Source organism: Asparagus officinalis, chromosome 3, assembly GCF_001876935.1.
Source record: "Asparagus officinalis chromosome 3, Aspof.V1, whole genome shotgun sequence".
Taxonomy (NCBI): Eukaryota; Viridiplantae; Streptophyta; class Magnoliopsida; order Asparagales; family Asparagaceae; genus Asparagus; species Asparagus officinalis.
Window position 1 is genome coordinate 57,425,309 of NC_033796.1, and position 17,542 is coordinate 57,442,850.

A 17,542-nucleotide genomic window follows, 5' to 3' on the forward strand; every position below is an offset into this window, starting at 1 on the left:
TTAACATGAGATTCATCAATTAAACATCTTAAATAATGAATTAACTACATGGAAAGGTTTGGAGAAAGATGATCTTGCCTCAAACGTCGTGTTGAACTCCTGAACATGTGAATGCAAGATCCCTCTTCACCAAAGTGGTAAAATCCCACCTTCCTTCGACAAACGCCTCAAGAACTCTCCCAAATCTCACAAACTATGATTAGAGTTTGAGAGAGAGGAAGAGGGGCTGCTAGGGTTTGGAAATATGATGGGAAAAGAGATTTTTCGTAAAAAAATACAAGTATAAATAGAGGCAAACCCAAAATAGCCCAAACAGACCGAAATCCAACTCAAACTGGGAGTCTGGAAAATGCCCCGTCGGTCGACCGGATGCAAGGAGTCGGTCGATCGATAGGGTACCATCGGTCGACCGACCAGAGGGTGAACCATTTTTTCTAGATTCGTGCATGTGTGCATGTTTTCACTCCTTTTCTCACGTACACGTACTTAATTAATCTCAAATCGATTTTATCATACTCATTCATCATTTTATGATATTAATCATAATTAAAACTCATTTACCATTATTAACCATATTATTTTTAAAATTTATGGGGTTTTACAGTAACAAATGAACAAACGGCTGAAGGACCATCATCAACTCAAGGAAGTAAAATTGGCAAGCCTAAAGGAAGCAAGAATGTAATTGGGCAATCTGGTAAAGAATTAGCAAGGAACAATTTTCTCACAATAGCTTCATTAATAATAGAGAGGAGAGCCAAAAGACAGGGAGAGAGAGTTCAAGGAAGGAGTATATCTACAAGTAAAGGTAATAGAGTTGAGGTAGGTCACATGTCATAGGCAGGAGTGGGGGAAGGGGCAGAGGTAGGTGCAGAATCACTCAACCAATTATCCCCGATGTGTTTGGATTATGGCAAGGAGAGAATAGTGAAATGTGTATAGAGGCGGACCTAGTCAACCCTAACCTACAATTATAGCTGCTTCACAAAATGATTCTCAAGTGCTAGAGTAAAGTAGTATATGCTGATATGTTTTAGTTCCTTTGAATGTAAGACAATACAATCTTTGATGTACATTTATTTTTTATTTATGACAATTATGTGCACCTTAAAGATTACAATTTGATAGGGATTCTATGCATCTCAATGCATTGGTTGTCAGGGTTTGTGAAAGTTTATCAATCTAATTCATGAGTTTAAATGATATTCTATATATGTCTATGTGTATGGCCATGTATGTGTACATAATACAACATGGTTTGAGCTTGAAATGTGTGTTCACAATTTTTTACTAGAAGCACATAATAATTGATAGGATATGTGCATTATGTATATGTATGTGCATGTTATATTCATAAGTGGTATGTTTGCATGATTTTACATGAACTGATACATAGTGCACATTTCTAAGTACACAATTGCCACATAAACATCTCACATTTAAAGAACTAGTTTTGCACGTATCTAAAAACCTTGCCAATTTAATTTCAAATTGATCAAATTTTTAAAAAATACATCTTCATGAAGTCATCACAATCGTCCTTCCACTTATACAATTATAATCATACACAAGCACATTATGACAAAAAAAAGTCAAAATAATCCTACAGTACAATCTCACCTTCAGCTTTTGCTTCTCAACTTCAACTTGAATGCTACTCTACCCCCCTTCTCAATTTCATAATCTCTTCTACACATGACTCAACTTCACCCTGAAAAAGCTCAACGTCCTCCTTCAACTTGCTTAGGTCTAACTCACATTCTTCAACTTTCCTCTCATTGGCCTTCAATTTGTTGCTCTTTCTCTAATTTCTTCTCAAAAGTGGCACAAGTTGAGATGCCATTAAACAAAGGGGTAAGTCAAATCACTTCCACATCCTATAACCATCCCTCTGAATAAGGAAAAAACATAAATAATAACTAAAAAACTCAAAAATATAAATTTTTTAACTTACAGTGTAATTTGGGCATTTATAGAATCTCCTCCCTAAATTATCATCTGTCATTGATGTGTAAAACTCACACTCCAACCCACAACGACACTTTTTCATCTCACGTTGCCTAGCTGCTTCATGCCATCTTCGTAGTAATTGATCATGAGCTCGAGATCGAAGAAGCTATGGGGCAGCCAACGAGATTAATTCGACCAATTTGAGCAAAATTTTAAAACCCCTAGGTTCATCCCCAATTTCATGTGATCCCTAATCTTCAACCCCCTTCATTTTTAATAAAACCCAACTAACTCAACATGTCAGCAGCCCCCTACCACATTAACAAGGAAAGAGTTCAACCGCATGATGACGTGATATCACACAGTGTTATCGAGGCACAAGGCGCAATGCGGGGCGCAAAGGTCCCTTACGCGCACCATGTGTAAGGTGCACAATGATGCGCTCGCCTCACTGAATTGAGGCGCACAACTCAAACTAATATTTTTCAACATAAGACAAAGAAGCATATAGGCAACATGTTTATAAATTATCACATAAAAATACTAAGAAATATAATTTCACTTACTAAATCATGAAAGATTCTTAATTAGCATGCATAACATAGAGAAGTTCATAAGTTTCCACAAATTACAATGCAATATAACAATTAAGTGAAGGTTTGCATAAACAAAGTTCTCAAAAAGAGTCTAATATGGAAAAAAAAAGTCTATTACATGATGTAAATATGTAATCATATAAATTATTTTCAAAAAGAAAAAAAAGAAGAAAACAAGAAAAACTGAAAAAAAAACCTAACCCGACTATACGTCGGTGGCAGCGGACGGCCGACAAGTTGGGGTCGGGGAGTGAGGACAGTGAGAGTTTGAGCCTTAAGGAGCAACCACTGTGATGTGAGAGAGATGCTTGAAACCCTAAGACGAAAAGAGTTTAATGAGAATATGCGGGTACCAGACCCGAAACCTGTTTAATTCAAAACAACCCAACTCACTGCGCACCATCAGCTGAGGCACAGTGAGTCGATGTGCCCGACGGGCGCACACAAGGCGCGCGCCTCGCATGCCTGCAACGCCCTACCTCTGGTGCGGGACGTGTTTGCTGCAGGCCTCAGCGCCTGGCGCCTGACGCGCACGACTCGATAACAATGATATCACGTGCTTGAATTCCCGCCCGATTCTGAAGTCTGGAGTATGTTTATATAGTTAAGTGGGTTATTTTATAGGTCTTTTTGTTGTTCAAATCACTTTTTAGACCTTATTAGTTAGATTGTATTACTTTATAGGCAAAATTGATATTTCTACCATTTTTAGACTCATCTTAGGGCCTGTTCGTTTGCCTTAAAAAAATGGGAAATCAAAGAAATAGAAAATGAAGAATTGTTTTGGAGTGTTCGGTTGGCTAAAAAAAAGGAAATCAAAGAAATGGAGATGAGATGAGATGAGTTGTCACATTATTATTGGATGATGTGAGTGATTTTTTAAGAAAACTAGTTTTGATGTTGTTCGGTTGGCGAAAAAAATAAGGAAATGAATTATAAGAAACCTATTTTCTGTAGTTTTCTTGTTTTCTTTTGTTCGGTTCATTCTTAAAAATAAGAAATGAAATGAGATGAGATGAGTTGTCATTGTATTATTGGTTGATGTGAAGAAAGATTAAGAAATGTGTTTTCACAACTTTTTGGGATGAAATGGAAGAAATGAAATGTTAATGAGATGAAGTGAATTGTTATAATATTTTATTCGATGATGTGAGTGATTTGAAATAATAAAAAGAGATGAGTTGAGTGATGTTTGGATGAAAATAATATTTTATTAGATGTGATGGATGAGTTGTTAGATGAAAATAATATTTTATTAGATGTGGTGGATGAGTGGTTAGATGAAAATAATATTTTATTAGATGATGTGGATAAGTTGTTGGATGAAAATAATATTTTATTGGATGTTGTGGGTGAGTTTTAGGGATGAAAATGGAAGAAATAGATTATTTTGAGATTTCCACTATTTCCATTTCCATTTCTTGCTTTTTTGAAAACAAACGAACAGGCCCTTATATTTTGGGATGTGAAATCAGCAACAGTCAATATCTGTAGAGCGCCAAAATCCAAAACAGCCCCAATTCGAAAATTCCAAAAGCCAAAACAGCCTCCAATTCGAAAATTCCCTCAAATCTCTCTCTCAAACCCTAGAATTCCCAAATCCATTCGAGATCAAATCCAATGGGGAGAAAGCTCCGATCATCGATCCAATCCACTGCCGACGAGTTCCTCACCTCAGTCCCCGCCCAATTCTCCACCAAACAAGGTAAATCCTCTCTCAAAACCCTAATCTCAACCATCTCTCCTTCATCCCATCTCATCTCCACTCTCCCTCGATCCCTTCACCTCTTCGTCTCTCAAACCCTAGATTCCTTCAAGAAATCCCTCCATTCTCAAGACGTCGCCTCAAGATCTCCCGCTAGAGCCTCGGTCTCGCCTCCATCGAAGCGAGCTCGCCGCTCATCTCGTAGAAATAGCTCCGACGAGCCCTCGAATACCCTAGATCACTTGAAAAAGCTTCAATGCTACACTTTCATCGCTCACCAGATGATTTCACACCCAAAGAAGCCATTTTTGGCTTCGGAGCTCCTCCCATCTGTCCAGTTGCTGCATGATAGCCTCGTGCTCTATGAAATGGACCCAGTGCTTCTTCATTTAGTTGCTAGTCTTTGTGAAGAGTGGTGGAAAGAGAAGCTTTTGGATAGGGAGAAGTTGGTCCCACAATCCCTGCCCTTTTTCCTCTCGAAATCGCTGTCTAATGGTAAGAAATCGGATGTTCGTAGGGTTTATGCGCTTCGTGAAGCTTTTCTGTTGTTCGATTACGTTGATGAGAGTATTGAAGACATGAGACTTTTGCTTGTTCGTTGTGTTATTGCTCCGGTGTATTTGAAGACTGATGAAGGGAGAAAGTTTATTGCTTTTATGTTGGGGTTGAATGATCAGTTAGCTAAGGAAGCTTTAGCTTTGATTAAGTCGCAGATACCCTTTGGGAGAAAGTCGGTGTTGGAGGCTTATGGGGATATTCTGTTTAGGTCATGGAAGGGATGTGAAGGTTTTTTGAGAGATGAGATTGAAGACGGGTTTGTTCAGGGGCTCATTGATGCAGCTGTTCATGCGAGTTCAAAGTCGCTTGCAGCTTCGATAAGGAGAGTTTTGGGTGGATTTATTGAGAAGAGGGCTACTGAAGGCGTGGAGAAGCTTCTTTTCCGCCTCTCTGAGCCATTGCTGTTTCGGTCGCTTCAGGTGATCAGTTGTGCCTATGTTTTTTTATTTTTCTCTTCATTGATTTTGAGAGTGTTTTTAGTTTCAATGTTACAATCGTCCGCACATAGGTGAAAGTCCACATAGTTAGAAGAAGAAACTGAGGAATGGGCATAAATTAATACAATTAACGGGCTGTGATTTTGGAGGGTATGAAATATTATACTGAGGAATGACTTTATAAGTTAATTATCATGCGTATAGCCTATTAAGAACTGGCCTGGCAATTATCAATTCTCTTTGGCTTATTTGGTAACACGAGTCAACCTAGAGCTAAAGCTAATTTTTGTGAACACATATTTCAAGAGTTGAGGTGCGAGACTCGTAGATCATATTGCCGTCTATGAAAATGTTTATGCAAATTTCACCCAGCGCGTAGAGGTACAATTCCAGGTCTTGGGTGAACTTAGCCTTAGCCTAGAGGGGGTAATATTTCATCGCACTCCACTTCTACAAAACACAATTCCTACATCTCTTAACTCTAAACCCGAAAATACCTTCATAGAAGTTGTTGCTGCATTCCCACTGAAGTAGTTTGCAAATTCACCCTTAATTGAATCCTTACTGCTCATGTATGCTCTTTTTTTTTCTAGTTAACTATCTCTTGAGACCTTCTCAGTTGGATTTCTAATGGTACAATGCAGGTTGTACAGAAAATAAAATGACATTTTCTAATTCTTATATGCTTCCAGGCTGCAAACTCTGATGTTCGCCAAAATGCACTGCATCTGTTTTTGGATTTGTTTCCACTCGAAGATCCCGAAGTCACAAAGGAGGTTAAAGACACCTTGCTGGACAAGCAATTCTTTTTATTGGAAAAACTTCTTCTAGATGATTGCCCCGATGTAAGGGCAGTTGCAGTTGAAGGCTGCTGCCGCATTTTGAACTTATTTTGGGAAGTCATTCCTTCTTCAATAATAACAAAGATTTTGAAAAAAATTATTGACTGCATGTCAACTGATGCGTGCAATGAGGTGAGGTTATCGACAGTGAATGGAATTATCTATCTGCTTGAGAATCCACAGAGCCATGAAATTATGAAAGTGCTTCTTCCCAGATTGGGTTGCATGCTCTCTGATCCCACACTTTCAGTTCGCCTTGCTGTTACTGATCTTCTTTTAGCTATCAGAGACATTCGGACATTCCAGTTTAACAAGGTATGGTTCTTTAATTATGTTTGAAAATTTACTCTATTACCTATTCATTATGTTTGATTTCAGCAGCGTTCATCAAAATTAAGTAGCCTCTATCGGATGTTTACTTGATTTGTCCAGTCCTTGATTGTTTCTGTTCGCACATATTTATTGTATTTGATTTCAGATGAATTTTACTAATTTATGCAAGGTCTACTAGATGTGTTGCTGGTTTTATCTGCACCTTCATTGTTTCTGTTCGTTAATTTCTTTGATTATATTTTCAGGTGGTTGGTTTAGATGCTTTATTATCCTCACTTGCAAATGATCATCTGCGTGTTGCCCAAAAAATTACCAGGCTACTGATCCCTTCATATTTTCCAGCTAAGATGAATTTGATTGAAGCATGTGGTCGCTGCATTGCACTCATAAAAAGGTCTCCTACTGCAGGTGCGAGGTTTTGTGAACTTGCTTTATCAGAAGGATCGTCTTCTAAGTCGCTCTTAGAGCTCCTTAGGATTTCTGTAAGTTTGGCTCTTTCTCCTAAGGGCCTAAATTCTGATCAAATTGATGGGCTGTTTGTTGCCTCAGCCAATATTTGCTGTAGCTTATCATCTGACCTGTCTAATAAGAAAGCTCTTGGTGAGTTGTTTCCGAGTACAAAGTTGAAGCGTTTGTTTACTGCTGCAGCTTCTCCTTGTGCTCAGACTGCACTCTTCACCCTTGCTTCAGTTCTTTCTTTAGATGATCTAGGCGGACTCCGTGACTTGTGTATTGCTTCAATAATGGATTGCACAGGACTCTCTGAGAATGTTGAAAAACAAGCACTTATACGAGCAGGCCATAGATTTATGCTTTCTTATGGTTGGTTTGATGAACTGTTTCGAGCATTAACAAATAATTTGCAGTCTATTGCTTCTGGCTTTCTTAACAAGTTTGACTTGGAACTCCCACAACAAGTGGCGCATCGTTTGCAAAAAATTAAAACTAAAATGCCCGTGAGAACGCCAGAGAGATTAGGTCATTTTAACGGGAAAGAAACACCCAATACTGATTTGTCAAGAACCAAGGATGATCTATTTATTGCAGCTGTAGCAGCCTGGCAACTGAAAGATTTGCTTGTCAGTGAAGATGCAAGGAACTCATTGTTAAAATCTCCTAACCTGGAAATTACATACTTTGCTCTAAGGATTATTTCCCAGGTAAGCATTGACCTATGTTCGCATTGTGAACTCGTAGACACATCAGCTGTCACGGCCTACATAGCTCTTGCCATGCACATGTCTCTACATCATGCTGACACAACTAGCGGTGATGACAATAACAACGTACAATGTGTTAGTATGCCTTCAAAGGTGAGCTCTTTCGCCAACTTTACACCTTCGTTTAATAGGCATGGCTATGCATGCCTCTACTCACACTCACAGTACCTTTTTGTCCACTCCTGTTGCATGTATGTTTAGTCTATTTAGTATATACTACACTTTGAATGTCTGTTGATCATCTGTGTGATGCTGTTTTGGCCTAACTATGTTTTTGGCACAATATGCCTACTATCAGATTAATCAAAAGTTTGTCTGCACTCATTAAAAAGGCCTGCAATAGTGTTGCTATTGTTTTTTCAATTTTTATTACAAGAGTTGTCTCTTAACATCATATTTCTAATTTCTGGTACTTGCATGTATTTGTTGCAGTCCTGCTAAACTTATTTGCTCAAACAAAATATATTCACTGGCTAAGCTCATTGTCACTAATGAATATTATATTGAATTGTAATTAGAAACTACAAGTCTTTCTACACACAGTTTGGACTTTATTAAAGATATTACATGATAAATGTGCTGAAACTTCAGTAACTTGAATATTAGTGCATGCATGGATGCATACTATAAAGAGGCACTACCTATGTTCATATATGCCATTAGTTTTTCTTGGTCTGTCAACTAATATTCTACTCTCATTCTGCTGGTTTATGATTCTTTTATGACAAGTCCTTGATAGCGTTTCACTTTGAAGTCTGAAGTAACTCATGGGAAATATCCTGGCGATGTAAAGCATGATAGTTGTGAAATGGGCTTGTAAGAGTGTGGAAGGATTAAGTTTCCCTTTGTTTAAATGATTGATAAGGAAACTGAGAAGAATGACTTCTTGAAAGGGAGGGTTTGGTGATAAAAGAGGAACAGGCTGCCTGTTACTTATTTATAAATTTCAGGTTTCTTTAAAACAGATCATGTTTGTAACGTGAGAAACTCAGGCATGTATGTCGGTTGACTAGTTCTGGGTTGCCCAGCCCAATAGTATGCATCTTCAACATTATTTGATGCCTTACAATGTTTGTTCATTGCTTTTAACTGTCCTTTTATGTCAATTGTGTCAAGTATTGGTTGCACGCTTAAGAGAATGCTTGGGGTTTGCTTGAAAATGGTGTATTAATTACTTCGAAGGAATATTTACCAGATACTTTTGGTACCTTAATAAATTTGCAAAAGGGTTTTTTTGTTTTCTTTTTTAGGAGGAGGGGGTGGTGGTCGTTAATGTTGATATTAAAATAGGATGCGAGAGAAGGAAACAATGAATACAGTAGGATATGGCTTGGAATGTTTTAAGTCAAGGTAATCAAATATCTTAGTTGAAAAATATTGTTGAGGCGGTCAGTCCAAATAATGAGTAGTAGTCCTTTCTATTATATATAATTCCCTATGAAATATTTATTTGGGTAATAGTTCCTCACAAGTTTCTATTTGGATATTGGATCCTAACAACATATTAGACCTGTTTGAAGTTGTCTTCAATATTTCAACCCTCAGGTTAGCCTGTTGTAAATGTCCAAAACTCAGGTTAAGCATGGGTACCCTTTATCTAATTACATTTTTACGGTTGCAATCTCAGCCTACTATCTCCTTACAACACTCTCCCCCTTGATTCATTTTAAAAGATCTTTTTTCTCCTTAGAACAGCACCCTAAACCCTTAGTTCACCCTCTACCATATTTAGATCCACAGGACCTTTCGGCTGATGACGATGCAACACAATCTTCCTGTGGTGAGAACCACCACTTTGATGTGAGGTGAAGACCACCGCGACATCAATGATGAATAAGGCAACTGGCTGGTGGCAAGAAATTAGATCTCATATGCTTAACCCTGCATTATGTTCATATATCTGCAATCTTTTCTGGATGATGATGATAACATGTTAATTCCTGATTTGGGAACAAAGATGGCCATGGGCAGAGAAATTTGAAGGTTCTTAAATTCTTGGTTGTTTAGTGCAGAGATATAGAGATAAAATGTTGGTTTTGGTCCTAGAGTTTTTTTTTAAAAAAATGGGATAGGGTATTGGAGAGAGATTGTTTAGTTCCCGTAGGGCCGTTTGAGTGTAGAGAGATGGTAGTTCATTTACATGAGCAATCAGAAGATGGATATGATATGATTTATATGTACATATAAGGGAGTTGAGCTACAATCCACTTAAGTGGATAGGAGCTTTTGTCCACCTAACTTCCCTTCATTTTGCATGAAAATTGTATTGGTGTGTGATACACATTAAGGCCCACATATCAAAGATAGCCTTGATCACCAACACAAATCTTAAAACAAAAGGAAGAAAGTTACATGGACAAGAACACCTATAGATTTGAGACCAAATATTCAAATTAAATAATTTTTGAACAGCATATATCCTAGAACGCTGAAATGGCATCTGATTGGAATCATAGGAAACATGTTTATCATCTCACATGAACTTAAAAGAAAGATCAACATTTTCAATCTTGATATCTGACCATAATTCTCTATAATGATTAGCTGTACATAGAACTGCTGTAAATTCTAAGTAATGCCATACTAAAAGAGAGTTTTAAATTTTCAGGCAGATCATATCTTTTTGACTTGTACTAACAGGTCACTTGTTTTAAAGAAATATATTTTACTAGTGCAATAGTATGATCGTAGCACTTTTTTCAGGTTATTACTGCCTGGTTATGTTATCTTACTTAAATTCTCTATAGCTTGACTAAAAATTGCAGTGATTTTATACTTAATGCTATACTGTTATGCTTAAAGTAGGGTTTTGAATATTTGGACAGTATTGTAAGTTTTTACATCCACTCATCATGTAGCCCTAATTCTCTCCGCCTTACTGTTCTCTCCCCCAAATTGCTCGCAAATTTCTCGCCCGAAGACCTTTGTTGACAACCTCTCTCGAAGACCCTCTCTCGTTATTTCATTAGATGTGCTTAGATTACATTTTACAATATTATATTATTTATGCTCATCATTTGATAGGACATTTCGATTTTTACTACTTATCCTTGTTGATTACTGGGATCTGATATGAAATTTGGCCGTCCGATATATTTCCGATAACCAATATTTAAAATGTTGCTAGACACACATATATGCTCGCATAGGTCATACTTACACTGTTACTATCCGTCTTCTGCTTATTTTCACTACCTCTTTTGGTTTCTCCTGATTTTGTTTGGTTCTTAGTTAACAATAATGGAGGATTCATTGGGCCACCTGCTCAATTGTGCTGAGAAACTCTTTACTGAGCTCGTTGATGGAAAATCTAGCAGCCTACCTTCAAGTTCTAAGCAGAAAAGAAGCACAGAGCGCCGACATAAAAGAAAACACAAGGAAGCTCTATCAAGTGCATCGGGCCCAACAGAAGGTAATTTACATAAATCCTAATATTAATTGTCACATATTCCTTGGAAATTGCAGACGTGGGCTCGTTGGGTTTATATGTTCTGGCAATGAGGTAGATGCCATTCCCTATGCCACTTTATCATGTTACCTCTTGCTCTTGAGTATTTCCTAGCTTAGGGAGGTCTGGAGGATTGTTCCTTAGTTGCATGAGCTTAAATACCATTTATGCAACCACAAATAATAGGTCTAGCTGCATGCAAATGCCTTTTAAAATCTATATAACTGCTTGTGCTTGCTCGTTGCTGCCTGTGAAATTGCCTCAAAGTCATGAACTTCTAGCTGGTCATAAACACTAAGTTCATTTTCTGGTGTTCTCTAACTTTTGGGTTGTGCTTTGTACCCAACCCGTTGTAATGGTAAAGGATTTAGATAATGACAAGGATAATGAGGAAGAAGGAATATTTACAAACTATTGTGTTCTGCCTTCTGCGAAGCATAATAGCCCCAAGTACTACCCTGTTGTTGAATGTGCTGATTGATACTCATCATGCTCGTTTGTTATTTTCTTGCCTTAGCTATTTATTTGTTAATGTCCATTTCAGTATCTGTTTTTGTACTTAGGTGGTGAGGCCAAAACTGATCTTCCAGCGGTGAAAGTAATGCAGAATGTTGCAAAGATGGCTACTGCAATTCTTAAGATAATTGCTGATGCTGCAGCTGTTGGACTCATTACCCATAACCATGTTAAGTGTTTGAATTTTGGTTCGGCTTTTGCTAGATACATTGTCTCATTCACTAGAGGCCAACAGAATGAGACTTCAGCATTTGAGGAAGAGGATTTAAAGGACGTATTGGTATTTCTTAAGAGCTCCTTCTCATATGCGTCCAAATTACTGCATTTGGTGCTAAAAAACTCTAGTGAATCTTCAGCCCCGCCAAGAGAAGTCTTCGATCTTGCCAATGACCTTCTAGATCTCATTGTCTCTATTGAATCATCTCTAGGCTCAAAGTATGCTTCACATATTCTTTCTGTTGCGAAGCCATGGCTGCCTATTCTTGTACTCGCCTTAGGCTCTCAACAACTTATCAAAGCAAGAGAATATCAGGGCACAGCGAGTTCAGGTGATCTTACTGTACTTCCAGCCTATACGAGTTCAAACACCGCAGTAATGAGGAGGGAAAAGAGCAGGGTGAAGAGGAGAGTGATAATGTTTCCGAACACAAGGCTCCAGCATTCAGAAAGCTTACGGAGCAAGTGATTGTTTTGCTAAAGAAAGGTAATCCGAGAGTATTGGATGCTGTTAGTGATGTTCTTTTGAGAGGCGTGTTGTTTATGATGGAAGGAACAGATTTTGGTTTGGTGTTAGGTCTGCTGAATTTCACATGTATGAAGTTGTTAGGCAAGGAATATTCATCATGGAAAGAACTTAAACTTGTGTCAAGGACTCTACAAGAGATTTACTTACGAATTGGAAGAGAGCTTGATGATGTCAATCTCAACGAGGATGGAAGGATTGCCTTAGGAAGTGCTAGGGAGATTATTGAATCGGTTCCCATGGATCCTGAATGAAGAGCTATGCAGAAAATAGTGATCTATGTCATATTTGCCATGTGTACTAAATAACTTTTGTCAGGAATCTGTACAGTTGCACTAATTGCTACTGAAGAAAGTATATATGCGATGCATAATTTTCGTGGAGCATTCAAGTTTGTGATGTTGAACGCAAGCCAGATTCACAATAGACTGAATACTTGTATCTGCAGTCATTATGTTTATATTGGAAACATTTTTGGCATTTATTTCATATATGTAAACAAATTTTGTTGCTGAAAACTGACATGTGATTTGAGATTTTGATGTTTATCAGTGCAAATGGCTCTATACTGTGCAGTCTACTCTCTCCGAGCACATTCAGTTTTTATTTTTCAAAAAAAAAATTGTAGTATATGGACTTTCCTGCAGTGACCATCGATGAACAAAGATTAGGCTCCTCTCTACATGACATTCTCGACTAAGACATTGATTATCTTGCAAAAAGACATTTATTGTTGCAGATGCTATTTTCTTTATAATTGTATATTATGTTTATAGCTGTAACTGTCAAACTAAACCACTTATTGCAAAACGATTCGCAAATCAGTTTGGATACAAGTAGATTTTACAAGAAGTGGCGTCGAATGTTACAGAAGAAGAAAGCGTGTGCGCTTGATTTGTCAAATACAGAGGCAAATCCTGTTAATATTCAAGTTTCACTTTGCCTAGGTCTTTTAGCGAATAAGGCAACTAAGTATCAGTACATGATTTATAGCGTATAGTAATGAATGACGTTGTATGAAGCTACTAATATCAAGTTATATGATATGACTCATGGCCAACATACTGCTATAATTGGGTTTAAAGTTCAACGTGCACTCCCGGCTGAAGAATGATTCTGGAGTGAAATAAACCAGAGTTGTTTTTTCTCTTGTTCTTAGGCTGTGAATCTGGTAGATGAAGCGAACAAGTGGTTCGACAATGTGGGCGGATATCTATTGAGCGAGCCTCTGCTTCTGTTCTACCCAGCTGTTGGAGCAGATACTCGGCTACTTGTTCTTAGCGCCCTCAGTTTCGGTGGTGGTTGGGCAGACAAATTCTACCCGCTGAATGCCAAGAACAAACACGCCAGATTCTACAGACTTAACGGCGTGCCCGTGCCCGCCTCTGTGTCTCTAATGACGACCAACGTTCGACAGTGTATCAGCTGTTATGATGGGTTTATAGTGCTCAGGGTTCCTTCGAAGAGAGGAAGCCATCCGAGGGTGTTTGCCGTGTACATCTTCTTACCGGATAAACGATAGGGTATATGGGAGTTGGAGCAGAAGCTGGGCTTGGATGTGTGTTTCTTAGATAGACACATTTCGTCCGAGATAGTAGATGTTGGTGAGTTCAGGGTTCCCTTTTGGAACTGGAGGGGTGAACTTCATTAAAGGGAGGGGTTTGTTTGGCCTCCAATTAGGACTAAAGATTGGGGGCCTTATGATTGTGGTAGGCAGAGGCAACCTAGAAGGCAGGTCGATGCTGTGGATTTTGTCGCTGATCACCCATTCGTATATGTGATTCGAGAAGATGTGAGCGGGGTTGTGATGACTGCTGCGCATATGCTTAGTCCATTCGTATATGGCATCTTACTGCATTTACATACATCACAAAGTATACTCATAATATATGTTTTCCGATGGTGGTTGTTTATTTCGTCGTCGTGGTATGCTCAAATGATAATTTCTCGAGCTACTTCCTCTTGGCTGCTGATATAGGGCCTCTAGTTTTATGTAATCTCTTCTCTAGTAAGACTATTTCAACCACTAGCTACTGCACTTCATGGCATTAGAGCTGGTAAATGCAGTTCTCAAGCTTTAGAATCCACTTTGGTGTTTATCAATTCCCTGAATAGGCTCTCTGGTGGTTTACCTTTTCATGATGTGAAGATTATCGTGAGTTTAAACTTGCATTAGTTTTGGTAGTAAGTACATCACTCTATTGGCTTTTTAATTCAATCTTCTATTAGTATAATATTTGAGCTTCTATCTATGAAGCCTGTGTCATATACATAGGTACATATATCACCAGCACACACATCTTTTCTTTTTCTTCTTTTCGTGTGTATATGATTTTTTTTTATTTCCTTCTCTTGTGTACCGATTCATATACATATTTCCATATTTACACAATGCATATGTCTTGCAAGGTATCTCCATTTAAAAGTAGTCAGTAAATATCACAGGATTAAAACACAAAGCCACGTGTTACTGGGACAAACAAAATATTGTTTTGGAGTAAATTTTGTCTGTGTTTCAGGATTTGGCATAGATTGTGGTTAGCTTCAAAAACAGTTTTGCATATCGGCAAGGATGAAATTGAGGTGTATAGATAATCTTTTGACTGCTCTCTCGTTATATGATTGCCTCAGCTAGATTTTTAAGTTGGCTCAAGTGTTGGATTTGCACTTGATTTATCCATTATAGTCATGAATGTTGCAAGGCTACCCTTTTAGATTTACTATTGACTGTTGATAGATCCTAGCACATCAAAACATTAATAAAAAAAAACCTAATCTGGGATATTTAAAAGACCGGATGTTAGTAATCTATGCTGGTGGTGTTTAAACTTAAATAGCTTTTTTTTCTTTTGCCTATTTCATTCTGATTTGATTAAAAAAAAAGGGCTCGTGATATATTCTTTACTCACCTGAAACCTAGTTAATACGTTATTCTATTTAAGAGCTATATTTTCACCCTGGAGAGCTGAGACGCTGAACTTAAATAACTGCAACTAAGAAGATTAATCCATTGAAAAATAACATATTGTTAATAAGAGTTGGTTGATGTTCTTGTAGTCCAAACGCTACATTTTTTTTCTCTTTATGTTTTTATTTTTTTCTTTATATTTTTATGGAAGGACCTTAGCAATAATTCAAACCTTGAGTCTTAACACCAAGATGTAAGATCAGTCCGAGGTTTTCATTGTTTGTATGTTACCGTAGGAAGTGTATTGCCAGATTGTTCACCTTCAATTCTTATGGGATTTTCTTTTATGCTTCTCAACGTGTTTGTACCTTAAAGTTTGTCATGTATGATTACAGAATGCTAATACCTAATGCACACAAGTTGTGTACATGTTAAGGAATGATGGAGACCACCATGTTACAGTGTAAAAACTTATACAGTGAACGTTTGATGGCTAAAAGAACCACGACTTCATTTCAGTTATGGAGATGATGGTCATATATTGTCACTTATTTTAGCATGTCTGATATATGCAGTAATTCCCAGAAGGTAGAGCGATGGGCCATACACATGTCGTGTATGATTTAAGCATGTCTATTACACAACTGGTTCTTGGGAAGTTTTCATGTATGATCTATTGTGGAGCCTCTAATATATATGGATGGATTTCATGAGGGAGCATGGTGTTAGCTTGTAAAAATTTGATGTTACCTTCACTGTATAAGATTGTTGAGTATCTCTAAAGATGGTTGCTAAAGATATATAATTGCTGATTAATGAGCATGGTGTCAGTATGTACATTAGATGTTACTTTCACGTAAAAAGGTACGTAGTTGGTCTAAAGATAATTCCGCATATTACGTACATGCGGTTGAAGAGAAGTTCAGGAAGAATCTTGATTGCAGGATTTGCATGATTGCCTCTTGGAAGGTTTTAAATTGGGTTCAATTGGAAATTGAATGTTTTAAGGGAGAAGTTGCACTTGCTTTATCCTTAGATGCTCGCAAACTGCATGTAAGGATTAAGAATGTACTAGTTCATTAGAACTAAACAAAGTTTTTCCCTGTAAACGTACCCCATGCTTTACATGCCTCACCTTGCTGGGCTAAGGTTTTGGATGTTGTTATAGCTCTTTTATGCCTAGTTTTGTTGGCCAGTTCTCTATCAAACCGCTGATGGGGAATGTCGTGAGGGCATCGATCTGAACATGATCAATCCGCAGTTCTTTTTTATTTCTGAAGAATTTTAGGGTCTGCTTGGGGTGATTTAGGGTTGTTTCTGGGACAGATTGGTGGATTGGAACGCACAAGCTTTATAATGCAGCAAAAGGACAGATTTGAGTGGTGGTCGACTGACCAGAGAAGGGAATGGTCGCAGGTTTTAATAATGAAGAGGAGTGGTTTTGATCGATAGGCCTCCCACCTAAGGGCTTCACACCCTACTTAAAAGAATAGACTTCGGACCTAAGGGCCTCGCACCCGGGGCATCACACCCATGGCTTCACACTATTAACAATTCACATGCAAGTCTTAAATCTCTGATATTTTTTTTATTGATCAAATCTGCCATCTCAATGACGTTTGCATCTTTATTTGTAGAAAGCAATAGACAACTATTAAGGAAACAAGATTAAAAAAAATCAAATCTCAAAGATCCTTAAAATCCTAACATAAATTCCTAAGAAGTTCCTAGCTAAAGTAAAAAAAGTTTGCATTAAGTTATTTTAAAACAAAAAAAATCTAAACAAATAAAATCTTCACCAAATCTTTATTAAATCTTCTACAGGATTCAAATATGGATCTGTCCTACATCAACCACCCTCTTAGTTCCCAGGCTCGTTAATGCCTATAAACAGTTAGGAAAATAATCAGTGATGAACTGCCATGTCAAACATGGCAATTATGGCACTACTGTCCATCCACGACTATCATATGTAAATGTATATATAGATCGTTATTGCCTGAAAACATTGAATGAGATGAAGTCTGTTATGCTCATTTTTTATAAAAGCTTTTTTTTAAGATTGTTCGACTCTTTTGATTTCTTTCATTAAAAAATAATATCATCTAGACATATTCACTTGTCTGGTTTCTAGAAAATTGTGGTTTTAGAAATCCCGTCTCTACACTGGGAGTAAGGTACTTGTATTTTATAAGTATAAACCATAGGTTAATAACTTGATATTGTTTTCTTATGCAAGTGTGATCCTATGCACACCTTCCCTCAAAGAAATGGAGGCATGTTTTGT

The 17,542-nt window shown here is 37.6% G+C and overlaps 1 protein-coding gene across 1 annotated transcript; it reads left to right on the plus strand.

Annotated features, from left to right (window-relative positions):
- LOC109834189 lies at positions 4,051-12,893 on the plus strand. The gene is given in 6 exon segments (XM_020402129.1): positions 4,051-5,228; positions 5,939-6,403; positions 6,667-7,734; positions 10,873-11,053; positions 11,653-12,180; positions 12,183-12,893. Coding segments are annotated over 6 exon segments (3,723 nt in total). The 5' UTR covers positions 4,051-4,166; the 3' UTR covers positions 12,602-12,893.